Below are 22661 nucleotides of genomic sequence, written 5' to 3' on the forward strand. Positions count from 1 at the left end.
TCCAAGTATTCAAAGACAATGGATACCCGAGAAACTGGGTCAGATGATGCCTATTACACAAACAACAGGAAGATACTGTACACCCTAACACAGTCATCACGCTACCCTACATCAAGTACACATCTGAACTGACCACAAGACTCCTGTGACCACTGGGCATCAGAGTAGCACACAAACCCACATCAATCCTACGCCAACTGCTAACCTGAACCAAAGACCCACCACCCACAATGGACAGAACCAACGTCATACACAAGATTCCTTGCAAAGACTGTGACAAACATGACATTGGACAGACAGGAAGAAAATTAGCCGCAAGAGTACATGAACATCAACTAGCAACAAAAAGACACGGCCAATACTAACTCATCTCCATCCACATGGATAAGGAAAACCCACCAGTTTGATTGGGACAACACCAGGATCCTGGGACAGGCAAAGCAAAGAGAAGCATGGGAATTCCTAGAGGCCTGGTTCTCCACTAAGAAGGCTGTCAACAAACACATAGAGCTAGACCCTACATATACTCCACTGCAAAGGAAAACTGGAAGTGAGGTAATCCAGCTCAACGGACACCAGAGTTTAAATACCAGACAGGAAAACACAACAGCGCTTCATTGGCGGCTGCACTGATGATGTTACCCAGCAGGGTAATGAAACGTCTGTGGAACAACAAACCAGATCAATGAGCCAACCAACAACAAGAGTTGAAATAGGGCTTTAGAAAGTCAAGAAGGAATGAAAATAAAAAAAACTAACCCTACGTCAAATTAAAATGTGGGAATATGTGTAATATGTCAACTTAAATTAACAATTTCCATTGTAAATTGTTAATTTAACTTATCACAGGATCATAAAATGATACAGCACAGATGTAGATCATTTGGCCCATTGTCGCTGTCTCAGCTCTTTTGTTATATCCAATTGTATAATTCAATTAATCCTGTTCTCTTATTCCTGCTGCATGTTTGTCTCTTCAAGAATTCATCCAATTGTCTTTTGATAAACACCAATAAATTGGATTCCAATTCTTTTTTTTCAGGCAGCGCATTCCAGATTGCAAGAAGATTACTGCATATAAACATATTTTGTCACATTACCTCTGGTTCTTTTGCCAATTAGTTTAAATCTGTATTAACAATCCTTCTGTGCCGACAAATAATTCTCTATCAAAACCCTTCATGATTTTGTGCAGCTTCACCAAGCTTCTTCTTGACCTTCTCTGTGCCCAGGAAAACAATACCATTTTTTCCAGTCTCTCCATATCATTTACTTTGGAAATATAGGTATTTACACTGTTTCAATTAGACAATGATAATCTATTCTGTTGGATCAACTGGTGAAGGTAATTGGAAGTGAACCATGCAACCCAAACTTCATTACTGGTCTGTGCTGTTAAGCTAGTGTGTAACATGAGTTTCAAGCACATAAACATTAGGGAGGTAATGGTTGTGTGGTGCTTTCACTAGCCTATGTAACCCAGGGACCTGAGTTCAAACCCTGCCATGGTAGAATTTGAACTCAAAAATAAAATCTGGAATTAAGAGTCTGATGATGAACAAGAAGCTGTTGTCAAGTGTTGGCAAAACCCATCTGATTCAACAATATCCTTTAGGGAAGGAAGCTGCCATCCTTACTCAGTCTGGCCTACATGTGACTCCAGACCCACAGCAACGTGTTGACTTTTAAACTGACCTTTACACAATTAGGGATGAGCCTAGCAAGCAATGTCCTCATCCTGTAAATGAGTTTTAAAAAGTACATGGCCTATAGGTTATGAAGCAAGGATTCTTTATTCCACAAGTGTTATGCCTTTGCAAACATTCAGGGAAATTAATGACAAATCAAGGAAAACAGAGTATTTACATTAGATTATGCCAATAGTTGTACATTTCGGTTGAGAAATTCTTTGCCCTCCATCTTTCTCCCTCCACCAGATCTCTCATTCCAATCCCAACCTGAAAAGGCACCTTTCCTTCATCGATGATCTACTGGGATGTCTGATTCCCCTGCTAGTTGCCTTTTGTCAACATCGCCACCTGCTGCTGGAGACCTGGCTACACAGTAGAGCGCTACAATTGATTTCACGGCATCTGGGTTAAAGTAGTTTTCCTTTAAGAATGCAGTAGTTTCCAGTTTAACTGTTTGTTCTGACAAATCATTCCATGATCCATTCTTAAACACAAAGAAAGTTTTGCTATCCTTACCTCCCTCTGTAAGTTATTCTTCTGTTGATGCTTTAGTGAACTGACTCTTCATCAAAGATGTGAAGAAAGTGAACAGCCCCCTAACCTCCATTCCTCACAACTGCCCACCACACCCACGCACACTCCCCATGCCCCATTCATGCCACCTCATGACCACCACCCAGACCTCCAGAATCCATCATACATCCCATGAATACCTATTTCCTCTTTCTATTCATGTGGCCCTTATGTCGTCCATGCCAACTTACACTCCTATGCTCCATAAGGATTGAGAGGTATTCTGTCTTTACAAAAAAAAATCAGGCCTTTCCCAGTGACTCGGCGAAGACAGGAAACAGTCTTTCCCTGTTCATCCACATATTTTCCAATAAGTATATACTCCAGTTCCTTCCTTTTCCTCTCAAAAAGTATATTCTTGTTGTCACTCATATCAAATTGCATCAGTCAATGTCTGTTCACTCTGTTACTTGTCTGCCTGTCTTTTACAACCAACTTCATTGTTGGCCAAATCTCCTTTTATTGTCTCATCAGCAAAATTTGACTTTTTCTCCTCTACACTGAGGTCCAAATAATGTAAGCTGCAAATAAAATTGAACCCAGCACATTTCAGCACTCACCATTGTGCTTCCCAAAATCTTGTAGTCTCAGCATATACCATTTCTCTTCCAATCCATTAACTAACTTTGCATTCACATTGCATTATTTCCTTATATATCATAAATCTGCTTTCTTCTAACAAGCCTTGACAGATAATTTGTCCAATGTCATCTGAAAATTCAAAAAAGCCACACTGCAATTCCATTATCCAATCAGATAGTCACTGATTTCTCAAATATATTTGCCTTAACAACTCAATGCCACTATATTTGATTGATATTTTTAAATCCTTATTAATATGACTTTGAATTATGGTGAGATTTACAGCCTCAGCCAGCACCATTTAGACAACTGATCATTTGATAGCGAAAGAAGTTCATCAACTGTAAAATCATCTTGAGTGAATCAGAGTCATGGAGAGTCATAGAGTCACACAGCGCAGAAACAGACCCTTCGGTCCAACTCATCCATACCAACCCAAGTTTCCGGAAATAAACTAACCCCACTTGCCTGCATTTGGCCCATATCTCTCTAAACGTTTCCTATTCGTACACCTGTCCAAATGTCCTTTAAATGTTGTAACTGTGCCTGTATCTACCACTTCCATGGCAGTTCATTCCATAGATGAAGCACCCTTTGTGTTAATATGCTGCCCATCAGGTCCCTTTTAAATTTTTTGCCTCTTACCTTAAAAATATCCTCCGTAGTTCTGAACTCCCCCAAAGTAGGGAAAAACCTTTGGTATTCGCCTTATCTATGCCGCTCATCATTTTGTAAACCTGTGTAAGGTCAATCCTCAATCTCCTATGGTCCAATGATAAAGGTCCCAGCCAATCCAGCTTATAACACTACACTTTAGTTCCAGCAACATTTTGGTACATTTTTTCTGAATCCCCTCCAATTTAATATCCTTCCATTAGCAAGGTGATCAGAACTGTACACAGTTCTCCAAAAGTGACTTCACCAACGTCTGGTATAACCTCAACATAACATCCCAATTTCTATACTCAATGGTCTGAGCATTGAAGGCCATCATGCTAAATGCCTTCTTAACCACTCTGTTGACCTTTTATGCAAATTTCAAAGAATTATGTACCTGAACCCTCAGGTCTCTCTGTTCGACAACACTACACAGGGCCCTACCATTAATTGCATAAGTCCTGGCCTTATTCATTTTACCAAAATGCAATAAAATCAAATACTTTGCTTTATTTCTAGAAGGGAGCAATTGAATTGATGCTATAATCTGTATTAAATTTAAATTAGACCTCACTTACAGTACTGCATGCCATAAGTAAGATATATAGACACTGGACAGGATTCAGGGAAGAATAATGATACCAGAAATACATGGGCACATATATTGAGAAAGGATTGGCTAGCTGTGAGTGCTTTCTGTTGAAAGAAAGAAGGCTGATCGGTGACCTGTTACCACTCTGAATTAATGGAAAATTTTATTCACGTGGACACAGAAGTTTAAACAGTTGGCACTGAACAAATCCATGTTAGGAAGTTGAGAAAGTGGAACTTTAAATGCAAATTTCTCACCCGATTGCTGTCTGCCACCATTTTGATTGGTGTAAGAATGCTAATTCAAAGTGATATCATGTTCAGCAAACATTCCAATGTTTGCCTCAATTTTAAATTCCCCAGAGATTGCTACCTTTGGTGAGGTGGGTAAGTTTGTGATGCCTGTGTGAAACACATCAAATCTGTCTGCTCATTAACTTGGAGGAAGCCTGTAGGTGGGCTAGAAAAAAAATCAGATAAGTTTAAAAGCTCTTGTCGAATTCAAATGTCATAATGGATTGATATATAATAATTTAAGTATGTTTTAATGTAACAATTGATCATAGAGCTCAACTCTTAAAATGTAAGTGACATATGTCCATGGTTTACCAGCCCTTTTCAACTATTTACATACATTAATTTACTTTAGAGTGGATAAAGTTCTTAGGGTATTACAAATTTGTTGATAATCGACTTGTGGAAACTCTTCATCATTCAATCCTCAGGACAATTCCCAGTGGGAATTGTCTTTATATTATTACAATTATCTTGATGAATGTAAGGTGAAAAGTATCAGCAAAATGTGTCTCTTCTCAGCAATTCTCAAGTTCTGCAGAACCAAACTATTAGTACTGAGAAACTTTTTTTTAATGTGCAATCATGCCACTTTGCATGCTTTTTACATTGATTTAAATTCCAGTCATCTTTTGATTCTTTGAAAAAGGTGAACAGATACAATACTTCTTTGGTCCACTTGTTGCACTCTTGAAAATGTAAGCAGATGACTGGTCATTTACTCCAGCAACTTCATTGTGTCAAGCTCTTGAGTATTTGTTTACTCAGATGTGCAATTGAATTCCATGAATGCATAGCTGATTTCTGATGCTCACTAAAACATTTAGCTCAGCAGTGTTCATTTACATAGCTATGCAGGATCTCTTTTGTTTGTTTGACAATGTTATACACAACTAGGATTAAATACCTTAAGCTGATGTTTCAAAACTTTCCTGCTCCTCTGATGCTGCCTGGCCTGCTGTGCTCCTCCAGCTCCACACTGTGTTGTTTCTGACTCCAGCATTTGCAGTTCTTGCTATCTCCGAATAAATACATTAAAGAGATTTTTGAATGGATGCTTATTTATTTTGACTGATTTATAAGCACTTGAGAGCAAAGGTTGGATTCGCTATCAGGTTTTAATGGTGTCAATGTGTGTTTGGTTGACAGTTTAATGAGCTTCCAAGAGATGCATTTACTTTGCCTGAAGTTGGAGTGGATCATGTTTTTCATTTCAAATGCATTTCAATGGCTTTCTAGTGCTATGAGTTTTGTCCATAGTAGATAATGGGGATTGCGTATGGAGGGGGACTAAAAGATTTGAGAGGATATGGAAGGGATATGGAGAGTATAAGGGAGATATGTGATATATGGGTATGTATGAAGGTGGCAGGAGGGTTGGTAGAATAGTGCAAGAGAGAACTGACAGGTGGATGGTCAACAACAGAATTAGGCCAATGTCTTTAAACACATATGGGCATACTAACCTTCCATTCTTGGCTTCCCTCCACCTCAGCCATATGTCAGGATGCAGTATCCCTGATTCCAGACCAACTCAATTCCTTAGAGTGAAAATAACATGTGTATTCATATTTACTCAGATCTCAGGAATACACTTTTGGGAAGTGGCCTAACTTGTGATTTTCCAATCAATGATAAAAATCCAGTAGAGAATATTTCATCTTATGGGAAAGAAATATAAATAGAGGCTATCAATATGAGTTAATCCATAGAGAATCCAATAGGAAATGCAGAAGAAGCTTATTTTACACAGAATGGCAAGAATGTGGAATGCACAATAACAAGAAGTGAGTGAAGCCGATATTATAGATTATTTTATGGGGAAGCTGGACAAGCAATTGAGGGGAATAAAAACCATGGTGATAGATTGTGACTGGGAGGCCAGGCCCAGCTCAACTGAAGAATAAACCTCCATGAACCAATTAGCTCAAATACCTTATTCCCATGCCATGTGTCGTGGTTAAAGTTTCTTATGCAATCATAGGATCATACATCAAGAAGAAAACATTTGACTAACTGTGCTGGTGACAAATTCTTTAAAGATCATCTTTGTTGTTGGAATTTGAAGAGAATTATATTCTAGCATCAAGTAACCAAAAATGTACACCATTCAAAATGGGGTCTGATATCCCCTCTGTATCAAAACACAAAGAGTTAAAGAAAAGTTTTTTTGCTGCAGAACTGTAAACCTGACATTTTTGTCATTCTTTTGAGTATATTGATGTGACAAATGTAATATAAATAGTTTCCACTTTCAAATTTGTCTTAAATGCTGTTGGCAGGACAGGACCAAAACTATTACAAAACGACACCCCTGTAATTCGAATTACACTTATGAGTTTCCACTCTGGGAGATCAAGCAATATTTGTTAGATGAAATTACATTTTGGGAAAGAGGAATTAATTCTGTTGATTCTCTGCCACCCTCAATTATTAGTTAATAACTTTTTTTCAAAGTTTAAAGTTAAACTCCTCAAATAATTGCTCTGACTTTATTAAAATCTTCTCTTAACTTGCATGAATAAAGATGTGCAATATATTTCAAACAACGGGGCTATATTACAAATAGATTGTAGTTAGCACTATTATCCAATTTTATATTAAATGTAGTGATTCTATATTCAAGTATTCTGTCATACTTCTGGCAGAAACTTGCATTCTGCAACCGGAGATAGGACGACCAGAGATTGGTCGTAAAACCTGAAGAAGAATTGGAAATGTGAGGCAAGTTATAAAACTTAAAACAGAAAAAGAATGATCATGTATCAATAGGCTTTGACAAAATTATTTCCAAATAACTAATTTTATATGATTATCCAATGCCTGTCAAAGCTTACGTTTGTCAGCCTTTCAGTGTGGATATTATATAAAAACTTCATGAAAGTTCTCGACCTTCATTGTTGATACCGTATAGGGTTCAAAAATGATTGGGCGGCATGGTGACTCAGTGGTTTGCAATGCTGCCTTACAGCACTAGGGACTCGTTTAATTCCACCCTTGGGTGACTATCTGTGTGGAATTGTGTGCATGGGTGTCCTCCGGGTGCTCTGGTTTCTTCCCACAGTCCAAAGATGTGCAGGTAAGATGAATTGGCCATGCCAAATAGCCCACAGCATCCAGGGATGTGTAGGTCAGATGGATCAGCCATGGAAAATGTAGGGTCCCAGGGTTAGGGACGGGGACGGGGAGGGACGGGGATGGTGGTTGGGGGGGGATGTCAGTGTGGACTCAATGGGCCAAATGACCTGCTTCCACACTGTAGGAATTTTATGATTCTAACACAACCACATTGACAGCTAACACTATAGAATTCTTTTTGAAGACTGCTATGACCTTACTGAAAATGAACCATCAGTATTCAACTTTAGACTAAAATTGGTTTTCAAAATGACAGTTTCTGTGGGGCAACTGAGCATGTATGGTCGCTCCGAAATGCACACACAGTTCCAGACCTTTAGGTCATGTGCAAAGTGCGTAATGTGCATATACACAGAAAAGGCACAACATTGAAATGGAAATCAAATGGAGCTGGATGGGGTGAGGGGTTGGTGGGATGTTAGAGGGCAGTGAAAACAGACGGGGCTGGAGGATGGGATGGAAAGTGTGGGGAGAACAGTTGGGACAGGGGAAGAGGAGAGATTGTCAAGAGCTGTGTTAAGACAGAAGACAACTGGGGCTGGATAGAATGGATGGGATTGGTGGGGATAGAGTGGACAGGAATGGGGGTAGTAAAAATACTCCACTCCCCCGCCCAAGCCCACATTCCCGATCTTTCTCCTTTCCCCCCACCAGCCTGATCGCCTTCCCCACCATGCTCTCCTCCCACCCTCCAATCCTTAGCTTGGTCTTTTCTCCCCTGGGTCTGATTCTGTTTGGTCCTTCTCCATTTCTGTTTATGGCTGCATTTGTAACGCTATAATCGTGGGGAATAGTATGCATGCTCTGCAGTGTTAGCAAATGCAATCTTTTAAAATTCAGTCATGTAATATAGCTAGAGATAACAAGGTGTAGAGCTGGATGAGAACAGCAGGCCAGGCAGCATCAGAGGAGCAGGAAAGCTGACGTTTCGGGTCTGGACCCTTCTTCAGAAATGGGGGAGGGGAAGGAGACTCTGAAATAGATAGAGAGAGGGGGGGAGGCGATGATGGAAGGTGGATAAAGGAGCAGATAGGTGGAGAGAAGACGGACAAGTCAAGGAGGCTGGGATGAGGCTGGTAGGTAAGAGGTGGGGGTGGGTGTTGTTCAGTGAAGTGGGAGGAGAGGATAGGTGGGAGAAAAGACGGACAGGTAAAGGAGGCAGGGAACAGCTGGGCTGGTTTTGGGATGTGATGGGGGGTGGGTAGATTTTGAAGCTTGTGAAGTCCACATTGAGACCATTGGGCTGCAGGGTTCCCCAGAGAAATTTGAGGTGCTGTTCCTGCAGCCTTCGGGTGGCATTGTTGTGGCACCGGAGGAGGCCCAGGATGGACATGTCGTCCAAGGAGTGTGAGGGGGAGTTGAAGTGGTTCGCGACTGGGAGGTGCAGTCCTTTGTCACGAACTGAGCGTAGGTGTTCAACAAAGCAGTCTCCAAGCCTCTGCCGATGTAGAGCAGGCCACATCAGGAACAGTGGATACAATATACCACATTAGCAGATGTGCAGTGAACATCTGTTTAATGTGGAAGGTTTTCTTGGAGCCTGGGATGGGGGTGAGGGGGGAGGTGTAGGGGCAGGTGTAGCACTTCCTGCGGTTGCAGGGAAAAGTGCCAGGGGTGGTGGGGCTAGTGGGGAGTGTGGAGCGGACGAGGGAGTCACAGAGAGAGCGGTCCCTCCGGAAGGCAGATAGGGGTGGGGAGGGAAAAATGTCCTTGATAGTGGGGTCAGATTGCAGGTGGTGGAAGTGGCGGAGGATGATGTGTTGAATCTGGAGGTTGGTGGGTGGTACGTGAGGGTGAGGGGGATTATGTCTTTGTTGTTATTGCGGGGAGGGGGTGTGAGGGATGAGTTGTGGGAAACGCGAGAGATGTGGTCGAGGGCGTTGTAATATAGCTGTTGCGTTCATCTGCCAACCCCAGGAAATCCATATGAAATATACAAAATAAGCTGCCTCAGAATTACTATTTTAATTAAGAGATACTGAAGCTCAGAGAGGTGTCAAGAAGTTCAAATCTCTTGTTTTATTCACACTTAGATGATAAATTCACATGTTGGGAGATTAAATCTTGCTTATAACTAACCAGCCTGGAATGAAACTATGGCACAATCCCCAGAGGAACTCCCTGTATATGTCAACAGCCTTTGAGCAACAAGTGAGAGAGAGAAAGCAACATGAACGTAAAAATGGAAGGATCCTGAAAGCTCTTTTCTCTAAATCCCAGAAGCCAGCGCAGTGAAAAAGTAAATTGTGAAAACTCCCATTCCCTGCAAAATCACAGTTATCTGCAGGCTTCACCATTCATGAGGAAACAGAACAACTGCTAAACAGTTGGCTGACAGGTTTCATTCTTGTAACTCAAGGTCTCTGAGCACTATGCATTGCGACTGCATTGCTTTTATCTTCCCGTTTGTGTAGACATGCTCCTTAACCCTCTTTTTGAAGCTTATTACCTGCATTTCGTGTGTGTTTTTGATGTTGTGTTTTCTTATTTTTCTTGGGTTGAATGGGTAATAAAACTCTACTTACTTTCTATCACACAAGCAAACCTTGGAATGGGCTCTCCTCTATTTTTGATCTGGTAAACTAAGTTTAATTGTAGAGTGAAAGCTACTTGCTGAAAAAGAAATAAAAATATTTGTTGTGACTGACTGGGTTTTAAAAATAGGGAGCTGGTCACCCCTCATCATTTGGTCACAACAACAGTAATACTGTTAAGTCCCACTGTCTTCTTTCCTCATGTCCTTACCATTTTTCTGCTTCATATACTTATCTGATTTCTGTTGAATGCTAACATTGAAGCTGTATCTGTCACCTCCAACAATAGTGAGTCTAAACATCTCCACTTAAGACCACCTGACCCATTGAATAGTGTCCTTGCAGATGAGAGCAATGACAAAATCAAAACACTTGAAAAACATCAGAACATATAATTGCTGAGTTGGATTGCCAAGAAATAAGTTTATTTTGGCTCAACAACCTTTAAATATGGTCTATCATAAAATATTTAATATTTCAAACAACACTGGAAATGCAAGCAATGGCAATGAGAATGTAGAAATTGAGATGACAGATGTTTTTACACAGATGTTTAAAAAATCAGAATATTGACGAACATTAAAGAAATACATTGAGTTATGGACTTTGCTCATTAGGATTTTGAAAGGGACTCTGAGAGTGTGGAGAATGATTAATAGAAATCATATGTGAAAATTTCTATATTTATTTAGACTCGAGCAGACCATGTAAAGCAAAACAAAAAGTATCTTTTGTCACATAATGATTTTGAGTACAACAGATTTGAGTAAATTTGGGATTGGTGTTTCATGTCTGTGAGATTAAAATTGTAACTGGTAATTAAAACAATGTGAAAGAAGGAAATTAAGGGAATTGTTGAATGGAATCGGTCCAGATGCCCACAGACGAATATCTCAAAAAAAGTCTTTATCTTATTCTTGAATCTTATTTTTGTCTTTCATCCCTTTATTTCCCTGTTGGAGGCCAGTTATCTTAGTTTTCAGAAATTAAAACAAAATGCTGGAAATGCTCAGCAGGTCAGGCAGCATCTGTGGAGACAGAAAACAAGTTAATGCTTCAGATCATTAGCCTTTCATCTTGGAATTCAAGCATTTTCTGTTTTAGCTTTAGACTTCTCCCTGAGAGTTCTCTACTCGAAGGAGAACAAGTCAGCTTTACCTATCCATCCATGTATCTGCAATCCCTAATCCCAAGCACAATTCTAGAAAATTTCTTCTGTATCCCCTCCAAAGCATTTATGTCCTTTGTAACCTATAATACACAGAATTAAACACAATGAGCTGAATTTCAACAGAAATAGGCTAGGTGTCAATTTCAGGGAGATTCATGGTGGATTTCTGTCTGTGACTCTTCCTCACACTATTCTACGCAACTCACCTCATTAGCTAGATTCCACGCTCATGCACTCTTCAGTTCACGAGTGCCAGAGGTATTTGCCACTGCCAGGACGTCCCAGGAATCCTGGTGGGCTGGCAACATACTTAAAATGCAGCTTGACGCCTGGTCAAGTGATGTCAATCAGGTGCTGCCCTTTATAGTTCCTGTGTTTGACAAATTGCCTCAAAGATACCTGGGAAATGGAAGTTGGCATCCTGCTTCTCAGAGAGTTTACGTCACAACCCACTAGGGAACATGCACTGATTTTCAAGACCATTATTCATGGGATCACCACAGAAATTAATAATTTAATTAAAGTATGCAAAGTTCCCAATTTACCTGCCTGTGGCAGCGTGCTCACCAGATTCCTGTACTTAACCACTGTCTATTACAAATCAGCAAATCCTAATCACAAGTAGCAGCTGTGAACTATCAACATACCACCCAGAGATAGTAGGAACTGCAGATGCTGGAGAATCTGAGACCCTTTTCTGAAGAAGGGTCTAGGCCCGAAACGTCAGCCTTCCTGCTCCTCTGATGCTGCTTGGCCTACTGTGTTCATCCAGCTCTACACCTTGTTATCCAACATACCACCCAACTGGTTCTTTTAAGGTTCTTTTAAAATCCTTACACATACATACAGGCAGACAAGAAGTGTGGGTGTTATGAATGGAGGGAAAATGTTGGGAAATCACCTTCCAATAGCGCCAATCTATATGCTTCCATGAGATATTCACTTTTTCCTCCCAGACGCTCTGTTTTCCGATGTTTATCCTTCCAGGCTCTCAGTTCTTTGCCAAAGACAAAATTCTCTAGTTTTGTAGTCATTTTAGAGTCAACAACTTATAGCAAATGGTGCGAGAGAATAACTGACTGTCTCAAGGCATGGGTTACACTGCAGACAGTTATAGAGAGAAACCCAGCTTCTTCCAATGTGGAAAATCTTCTGCCTCTGCCTTGTTTATACGCACAAGCTGTTCTGGTAAACAGGAACCAGAGAGTTTTCATCAAGTTAACGACCTTTGAAATTCACAAGAGGTCACAATTGCACAAACCAATCAGTTTTCTGTTGCTGACTGAATCTCACTTCAAACACACTTCCAGGTGCTATGCCATCTTATTTTACCTCCAGTTCTTACAAATCAGTAGTGTAAATACAACACACAGTGACTTACTTATTATCAAAACTGCCATTCCCTCCTTCCATAGTGCTTGGTTTTTTACATAGTCCTTTCCCCATTTTATATCATAATTCAAAATATAGAAAAATAAAAAGGTGCAGTGTTTACATTAAAGTGATTAAAGGTTTATAAGATAGTCTGATCACTTGGCAATTTGGATTTTAAAGTAGAGGTAAACTAAATTCTCATTTTCAGTTCTCTGTAACTGGCTTGTTTCCTTTAATGAGGTCAGAAGTCATTTTGAACAGTGAGTTCAAACATAATAGATAACTGATGAAAAGATAACATAGTTGAACTTTAATGCTATGCAGAAAGACTGACCGGGAGCCATAATCAGGTTTCAGTTAAGAAAACACCTTTATCATCAACAGAAAGGCAGTTTATTTTGTGGCAATCCAGACATCCAGAGCCAGATAGAAGCCTTTACATTGTTCTTGCAGTTTAAGTTGACAGGATGTTTCTTATATTTCAGCTCAGAAAAAGTAACCAATGTATTTGAACCTCAGCAAAAGAATGGTAAAGGAAAGAATCCCATCTGGCGAATGTATGTCAAACAAAGGAAATGCTAATAATCTCATCAGCCAAATAAGAAATTAAATAGTGAAGATTAGAGAACTACTACAATGGGGTTGAGTGTCTGTAAAAAATATTGTTAGGAAAAGGGATGAAATATTCTTTTTGCTGTTTATGTCAGGACGTAAATTATCATATATCTATGGTTATTGTTATTTCTTCTTTCGTCATGAACTTGTGTTCTTTTGTTAAAAGAATATGTTTACTGAATATGTTCAATGATTAAGCATCATGGTAACAAAACTAAAAAAAAAACTTTTATCTATCAAGTCAGGTTTCACTCTAAGATCTGAATAGTCCAGCATTATCATCAGCTGTGATCAGAACACTTAAAAACTACTAACCAGTCCTAAATAGAAGCAGCAAATTCTGGGAACACTCAGGAGGACTGGGCAGTACCTAAGGAGAGAGAAGTGGAGTTAAAGTTTGAAGTCTATGACCTTTCATCAGAATTAACTCATCTCAAATGATAAATTAGTAGATCTGCTTTGAACTGTTTTAATACCCTACACCAATTATGTTAACTCTGCTGTTTATTGTTTTGCAGGATTTCATATATGTGCAGCTGGGTGGCTTTCAGGAGGGAGAGTTGGATATCCAATAGTAAAACCTGGAGCCAATTGTGGAGGTGGAAAAACTGGTATCATTGACTATGGACATCGAGTGAATAAATCAGAATTATGGGATGCTTACTGCTACAATCCACATGGTTTGTTCAATAGAGTTATGCTTTACTTAATTTTTCTTAACTTTACCAATGATTGCATACTAATAATTAAAAACACAGCCAATTACAAATGCTGGACACATAAGTTAAACTGTGACAGAATAACAGCATAACTATAATCACACAGGGTTAGAACCATTGAAATGATACAGCACAGAAAGGGGTCATTCAGCCCTCTTCTCCATGCTGCCCAAAGACACACAGATGCCCTTTCTAATCCAATCTTCCTGCACACAGTCCATAGCCCTGCAGCTAACAGCACTTAAGGTGCAGATCCAGGTACTTTTTAAAAGAGTTTCGGGTCTATGCCTCCACCACCAACTCAGGAAGTAAATTTCAGACACCCACTACCCTGTGCATAAAAGAAGTTTCCTCATGTCCCTTCTAATCCATCTGCCACTTTAGCTTGAGACTCTGATCCCTGGTTTTTGAACTGTGTGCCAAGGAAAATAGGGTCCTCCTGTCTACTCCATCTGTATCACTCACAAATTTGTATATGTCAATCAGGTCACCCTTCAGCCTTCTCTGTTCCAACCTGCAATTCTCTGGCAACATTCTAGTAAACCTTCTCTGCGCTTTCTCCAGAGCCAATACGTCCTTCCTGTAATATGGTGACCAGAACTGCACACAATACTCCAGTTGTGGCCTCACCAGTGTCTTATACAGTTTTATCATTATATCCCTACTTTTGTGTTCTATACCTCTGCCAATGAAGGAGAGCATTCCACATGCCTTCTCTTACAAAACCTTATCTCTAAGGTTTTGGAGTAGATTTGTAGCTCGGTTTGTGGGTGTTGAGGTTGGTTGGCTCGCTGAGCTGGTTTCTTGTTTTGCAGACATTTCGTGACCATGCTGGGTAACATCCTCAGTGCAGCCTCCGATGAAGCATCGGTGTGTTTTCCAGCCTGGTTTGTAAACTCTGGGGTCTGTTGAGATGGATTGCCTCACTTCCAGGTTTCCTTCGTAGTGGAATGTATATGGGGTCGAGTTCAATATGCTTATTAATAGCATGCTTCGTGGAGTGCCAGGCTTCTAGGAATTCTCGTGCCTGTCTCTGCCTAGCTTGTCCCAGGATTTTGGTGTTGTCCCAGTTAAAATGGTGGTTCTCCTTATCCATGTGGATTGAGATGAGTGAGTATTGGTCGTGACTTTTTGTAGCCAGTTGGTGTTCATGTACTCTTGTTGTTAGTTTTCTTCCTGTTTGTCTGATGTACTGTTTCTCGAGTCTCTGCAGGGGATCTTGTAGATGACATTGGTCCTGTCCATGGCGGGAAGTGGGTCTTTAGTTCAGGTGAGCAGTTGTCGTAGGGTTGACATAGGCTTGTGTGCCACTCTGATGCCCAGCATTCGTAGGAGTCTTGTGGTGAGTTCCGACATGTTCCTGATGTAGGGTAGTGTGATGAGTGTGTCGGGTCATGTAGTATCTTTCTGATGTTGTTCATATAGGCATCTTCTGACCCAGTTTTTTGGATATCCATTATCCTTGAAAACCTGGAACAGATATTCTTCTTCCTCTTGGTGTAGTTCCTTGTTGCTGCAGTGTGTTGTTGCCCTTTTAAATAGTGTTTGCACGCAGCTTTGTTTGTGTGTGCTGGGATGGTTACTGTTGAAGTTCAGTACCTGGCCTGTGTGTGTGGCTTTTCGGTGTACTTTGGTTTGCAGTTCCCCATTTGTCTTGCGCTCTACCATGACGTCCAGGAATGGGAGCTGTTTGTTCTTCTCCTCCTCTCTGGTGAATTTTATTCCGGTGAGGGTGTTGTTTATAAGTTTGTGTGTCTCCTCTAATTTGGTCCGTTTAATGATGATAAAGGCGTCATCTACATAGCGTATCCATAGTTTTGGTAGGATTAGCGGAAGGGCTGTCCTTTCCGGTCTTTGCATCACAGCTTCTGCTATGAGTCCGGAGATAGGTGATCCCATGGGTGTCCCATTGATTTGCTCGTATGTTTGGCCGTTGAAAGTGAAGTGGGTGGTGAGGCATAGATCCAATAGTTTGAGCACAGTCCATCACACAGATTAACCAAGGAACTACAAATGAGACTCAGGCACCTAGTCAACAAGTCACCCCACTCTATCTACTCAGCCCAAGAGTTCCTCAACTCCATCAAATACATAAGGATAGATGACGAAGAGACCATGATCTTGTTTGATGTCACTGCCCTATTTACATCAATAGACTTACCACTAGCAAGGGAAACAATGACAACACTACTGGAACAAGTGCAATACCCCAGTGAAACCATCTCCAAGGACAACACACTCAAGCTATTGGACCTATGCCTCACCACCCACTTCACTTTCAACAGCCAAACATACGAGCAAATCAATGCGATACCTATGGGATCACCTATCTCCGGACTCATAGCAGAATTAGTGATGCAAAGACTAGAAAGGACAGCCCGTCCGCAAATCCTACCAAAACTGTGGATACGCTACAAAGAAGGCACCTTTGTCATCATTAAATGGACCAAATTAGAGGAGACACACAAACTTATAAACTACACCCTCACTGGAATAAAATTCACCAGAGAGGAGGAGAAGAACAAACAGCTCCCATTCCTGGACGTCATGGTAGAGCGCAAGACAAATGGGGAACTGCAAACCAAAGTACACCGAAAAGCCACACACACAGACCGGGTACTGAACTTCAACAGTAACCATCCCAGCACACACAAACAAAGCTGCGTGCAAACACTATTTAAAAGGGCAACAACACACTGCAGCAACAAGGAACTACGCCAAGAGGAAGAAGAATACTTCTTCCAGGTTTTCAAGGATAATAGATATCCAAAAAAACTGGGTCAGAAGATGCCTATATGAACAACATCAGAAAGATACTACACGCCCCGACACACTCATCACACTACCCTACATCAGGAACACGTCAGAACTCACCACAAGACTCCTACGACCACAGGGCATCAGAGTGGCACACAAGCCCGTGTCAACCCTACGACAATTGCTCACCCAAACTAAAGACCCATTCCCCGCCATGGAAAGGACCAATGGCATCTACCAGATCCCCTGCAGAGACTCCGAGAAACAGTACATCGGACAAACAGGAAGAAAACTAACAACTGGCTACAAAAAGACACAACCAATACTCTCTCATCTCAAGCCACATGGTCAAGGAGAACCAACATTTCAACTGGGACAACACCAAAATCCTGGGACAAGCTAGGCAGAGACAGGCACGAGAATTCCTAGAAACCTGGCACTCCACAAAGCATACTATTAATAAACATATTGAACTCAACCCCATATACATTCCACTACGAAGGAAAACCGGAAGTGAGGCAATCCATCTCAATGGACCCCAGAGTTTAAAAACCAGGCTGGAAAACACACCGACGCTTCATTGGAGGCTGCACTGAGGATGTTACCCAGCAGGGTAACGAAATGTCTGCGAAACAAGAAACCAGCTCGGCGACCCAACCAACCTCAAAACAGAAATCTACCTGCATTGTTATCTTTTGGGACTTGTGCACTTGTACACGAAGATCTCTCACTTCATCTACACCTCTTTTTGTATTCCCATTATATTGTGTATTCCCTTGTACTGTTTGACCTCCCTAAAGGCATTACCTCACACTTATCAGAGTTGAACTCCATCTGCCACTTTCCTGCCCATGCCACCAGCCCATCTATAATTATTTGGAGTTTACAGCTATCTTCTACATTATCCACTACACATCCATTTTTGTGTTGCCTGCACATATCTCAACTGTGACTCCACTCTGCTCATGTCCCAATCGTTAATATAGAAAACAAACAGCAGGGGTCCTAACACCGAGCCCTGTGGAACACCACTTGATCCAGCTTTCCATTCACAAGGGCAACCATCAACAATTCCCTTCAATTCCTATTACACTGGAATTCTGGATCCAATTCAACACATCACCCTGTATCCCATGGGCTTTTACTTTTTTGACCAATCTGCCATGTGGGATCTTGTCAAATGCCTTACTAAAATCCATGTAGACAACATCCACAGCACCTCCCTCATTGATCCTCCTTGTCACTTCCTCAAAGAATTCAATCAAATTTGTTAGGCATGACGTTCTGTTAACAAAGCTACACTGACTATCCATGACTAGTTCATGCCTTTCTAAATGACAGTTTATCCAATCTCTCAGGATTGATTCTAACAATTTGCCCACCAACAAAGTAAGACTAATTTGCCTATAATTGTTTGGCATTTCCTTTTTACTCTTTTTAAACAAAAGAACCACATTTGCATTCCTTCATTCCTCTAGCAACTCACCTGCATCTAGTTAAGATTGGAAAATAGTCATCAGAGCATCTGTTATTTCCTCCCTGACCTCCTTCAACATCCTAATGAAAAACCCATCCAGCCGTGGGGTGACTTACCCACTTCAAGGATTCCAACTCCTCTCTTGTTATGGTTGTTTTCCCAATGTTTATCACTGCTCATCTTGGATAACTGTATCCACATTGTCCCCTTCCTTGTGAATACGGAAACAAAAAAATTCTTTTAAAATTCCTCCCATAACCTCTGCATGTCCACACAAGGTCCCTTATTCATCTCTCATAGGTCCCACTTTTTCTTTAATGATCCTTTTGCTCTTTATATATTAGTAAAACATCTTTGAGTTTTCCTTTATCTTGCTTGCTAATAGTTTTCATGCCCTCTCTTTGACTTCCTTATTTCTTTTTTAACTTGATCCCTGTACTTTCTATACTCCTCTAGGCTATCTGCAGTGTTGAGTTTTTTGAAACTATCATAAACTTTCTTTCTCCCAATAATCTTTCCCTGTATTTTCCTAGACAGCCATGAAGGTCTAGATTTGGCAGTATCATTCTTATTTTTGGACGGGACATGTCTGCTTTGTGCCCTAAGGATCTCACTTTCTAGTACTTCCCACTGGTTTACCATTGATTAATCCTTTAGCAGGCCTGTCCAGACCACCTCAGCCAAATCATTTCTCGATTCTGTAGAATTTGCCTTCCCACAGTTTAAAACCTTTACTCTTAATTTATCTCTGTCTTTTTCTATAATAATATTAAGTCTAATTGAATTGTGGTCACTGTCCCTGATAGGGGCACCCCCTGTCACTTCACCCAATTGCCCATCTTCATTTCCCAAAACTAAATACAGAATTGTGTTCTCCTCTCATTAGGCGTGTCACACATTGTTTAAAATAAAAAAAAATTCCTGGAAAAATATGTGAATTTTTCATCCTCAATGCTCCTTATATTGTTTGAAACTGAGTTGATATTGGCACAGTTGAGGTCTCCTACTATTATTGCCCTCTTATTCCTTTGGGCAGAAATTTGACTGCATATATGTTCTTCTATCTCCCTTTCACTATTTGAAGGTCTGTAGTAAACTACCAGTAGTGTGATTGACCCATTTTTATTTCTGAGCTCAACACATAAAGCCTCATTTTAACCCATTTAGTATATCATCCCTACTCACAACACTAACCGTTTCTTTTTCATTTGTGGGATATGGCATTGCTGGCTGGCCAGCATTTATTGCCCATCGCTAGTTGCCATTGAGAAGGTGGTGGTGAGCTGCCTTCTTGAGTCGCTGCAGACCACCTGCTGTGGGTTGACCCACAATGCCATTAGGGAGGGAATTCCAGGATTTTGACCCAGTGACAGTGAAGGAATGGTGATATATTTCCAAGTCAGGATGGTGAGTGGCTTGGAGGGCAACTTGTAGGTGGTGGTGTTTCCACATATCTGCTGCCCTTGTCCTTCTGGATGGAAGTGGTTGTGGGTTTGGAAAGATGCTTTAACCAATACTGCTACCCCTCCCTCCTTTATCCACCCACTCTATCCTGCCTGAAAACTGTATATCCAGGGATATTGAGCTGCCAATGTTGCCCCTCCTTTAACAAAGTATCTATTAAAGCAATGACACTGTGTTGCAATGTGTCTATCTGTTCTTTTAGTGCATTTGCCTTGCTTGTAATAGTCCTTGCATTGAAGTATAAACAGCTCAAATCCATCAATTGCCTTTGCTGGATGCTTTTTAATCCTCATTTCTTTTGTTTTTCTGAGTCATTATCTACATCACTAACTAATGTTCTACGTACCACTTCCTGATCTGAATCTGAACCAACTAAGCCTACACTTTGGTTCCCATCCCCCTGTCATACTAGTTTAAAACCTTACCAATGGAATTAGTAAAAGCCCCACAAGGAATAGATAGGGTACATCTAACAGACTATAATGTAACAGGACTAGACAAGGTAAACACAAGAGGGATGCTCTTGATGAGAGCACAGAACAAAGGATTACAGAAGCTATTTAGGAGATGAGGAGAAATGTTGTTATACAGAGAGTGGTGAGCCTATGGAATTCTTGCCACTGAAAGTGGTTGAGACCAAGAAAAATGAATGCTTTCAAGAAAGAGTTACATACAGTTTTTAGGGCTAAAAGGATCAAAGGGTATGGGAGAAAGCGGGAACAAGGTACTGATTTGGATGATCAGTCATGGTCATATTGAATGGTGGAGCAGGAATGAAGAGCCAATTCTATTTTCTATTTTTCTAAGCTAACTTAGAACCAAAAGGATCCCTTTCCTCATGGATACCTTTCCTATATACATTTATAAATATAAATCCAGAGATTTATATTTATAAATATGTTCATCTTTCAAAAGCAGTCAACTTACCTAGGCTTTCTCGAATTAAAGAAGGAGTGAGTTTATTTATTGCAAAAATGTGAGGAAAATAAAGGACAACCCACCTAAACACAAATGAGAGATAAGTAGTGAGTAAGAAGATGACTTTTAAAAAAAGACACATGAATCAATCTTTGGGTAGATGGTGAAACATTGTGGATGTTGAGTTGGTAATTTTGGTAGCATTTATTCTGGCAGTTGACCAGTTGTTTTGGAGATTCTGGATTTTGCCGATTTGCTGACAGCAATCCGATTTGCTGTTTGACTGTGGGTTTTGGCTGGTAACTTGCTTCCAGCAGTCAGAAAGTGAAAGAGCGAGGCAGAGTTTCCATTCTTTCCTTCTTACCTTCAAGCTCAAAAGTGGATGTTCTCAGCTGTAATCACCATAGCACCACACAGTAGCACCAGAACACCAGTCTAGAAAACACACACACACACCCTAATACCAGGGGAGCAGAAGTTGGCCCTTTTGAGTTTTGATGTGCCAATCAATGAGATCATGGCTGATCTGACAATCCTGAACTCCACTTTCTCCATAACCCTTGATTCCTTTACTGATTAACAATCTTTCTATTGCACAAGAAATGCAATAATGGTTTTTAACTTTTTTTTTTATATTCCTGGCAGATTACAACACAGACATCTCTTCAGCCCACACTGTATTTTTAATCCCTCACATAACAGCCACCATCTGGGGATGTGGCACATGGGAGATGGTTCAGGTTTTTGTAACGTATCACTTCTTTTGAAATATTTCTTTTGAATTCTTTGACAGCCTTTTATACAGCATTCCACAGTCTATCTTGAGGCTCAGGGCAATCCAAACAGGAATTTTCCAGACAGTCACTGAATTATATTTCAGCCATGTCTGGCTCGCATGCCCCTTTTTTTAAACAAACCACCAAAGCAACTTATCAGACTTATAAGTTCAACTATGTCCATAAACAATTCAGGATTCTGATCTGTTGCCATGACAATACTTTTCACAGAAGTATTTTTCAAGTTTATTGCAGAGTAAAATTTCTTTGCTTATATTTTCTGCTCTTCAGCAAAACAATGTGGTGGTGTTCTAACAGATCCAGAACGGATTATCAAGTCTCCAAATTTCCCAGATGAGTATGAGGATCAGCAGGTCTGTTACTGGCACATTCGACTTAAGTACAAGCAACGCATCCATTTACGGTTTCTGGAATTTGATGTAGAAGATGACCCATCTTGCTTGTCTGACTACCTGGAAGTATATGACAGTTATGATGATTTGCTAGGCTTCGTTGGCAGGTAAATGTTTATTGGGATGGTGGGATAATAATGTGTTAGAATATCATTGTAGTGATACAGTGATACGGGGTGAACATCAAGTCTTTCCAGTTTCACATAGATTTAATTTTGTAAATAAATATGCATAAGAATAAATGAATTAGGATCCAAATTAGTCCATTCGGCCCCTTGTGACTGCTCTACCACTCAATAAGATCTGCTTGGTCTCACCAATGTTCTGTATATCTGAAGCATACCCTCCTTACTCTAACATTCAATTCCTCTCATAATTTAGGATAGCATTCCATTAATCTTCTTAATTATTTGATGTACCTGCACATTAACATTTTGTAATGCATGCATTAGAACATCTAAATCCCTCTTTACCTTGGAATTATGTTCAGTTGTTCTCCATTTAGATAATGCTCTGTTTTTTATTCTTCTTGCCAGATATCACATTTTCCTATATTATACCCCATCCACCAGTTTACTCCTTGCCCACTCCCCCTATCCAATCTTCTGCATACAAACAACATTTTCCTAGCTACCATCAGTTCTGAGGATGGGTCACTCAACCAAAACATTAACTCTGATTTTTCTCCACAGATGATGCCAAACCTGCTGTCCTTTTCCAGCAACGTTTGTTTTTGTCTCTGATTTACAGCATCTGGAGTTCTTACAGTTTTTCTTTAATATAAACTGTAAAGTTTCTATGAACTTCACACCTCACATCCTGCCAATCAGAAAATGACCCATTTGTGCATACTCTGTTGTGTGCCAGCCAAACTTTTATCCATTCTAATATGTTACCTTCAATATCATGTGTTTTTA

At 40.4% G+C, this 22661-nt stretch overlaps 1 protein-coding gene across 2 annotated transcripts in view; it reads left to right on the plus strand.

Annotated features, from left to right (window-relative positions):
• The window catches only part of tnfaip6 (tumor necrosis factor, alpha-induced protein 6), a 41822-nt gene that overhangs the window by 14717 nt on the left and 4444 nt on the right, over positions 1 to 22661 (plus strand). Inside the window, exons 3-4 of one of the 2 annotated variants that reach the window (XM_020517044.2) lie at positions 13739 to 13900; positions 21623 to 21851. In XM_020517044.2, the coding sequence (XP_020372633.1) occupies positions 13739 to 13900; positions 21623 to 21851 (391 nt within the window). The remainder of the gene's footprint in view (positions 1 to 13738; positions 13901 to 21622; positions 21852 to 22661) is intronic. The other variant, XM_048599541.1, reaches the window with a different exon arrangement.

This window comes from Rhincodon typus, chromosome 7 (assembly GCF_021869965.1).
Source record: "Rhincodon typus isolate 14 chromosome 7, sRhiTyp1.1, whole genome shotgun sequence".
NCBI lineage: Eukaryota > Metazoa > Chordata > Chondrichthyes > Orectolobiformes > Rhincodontidae > Rhincodon > Rhincodon typus.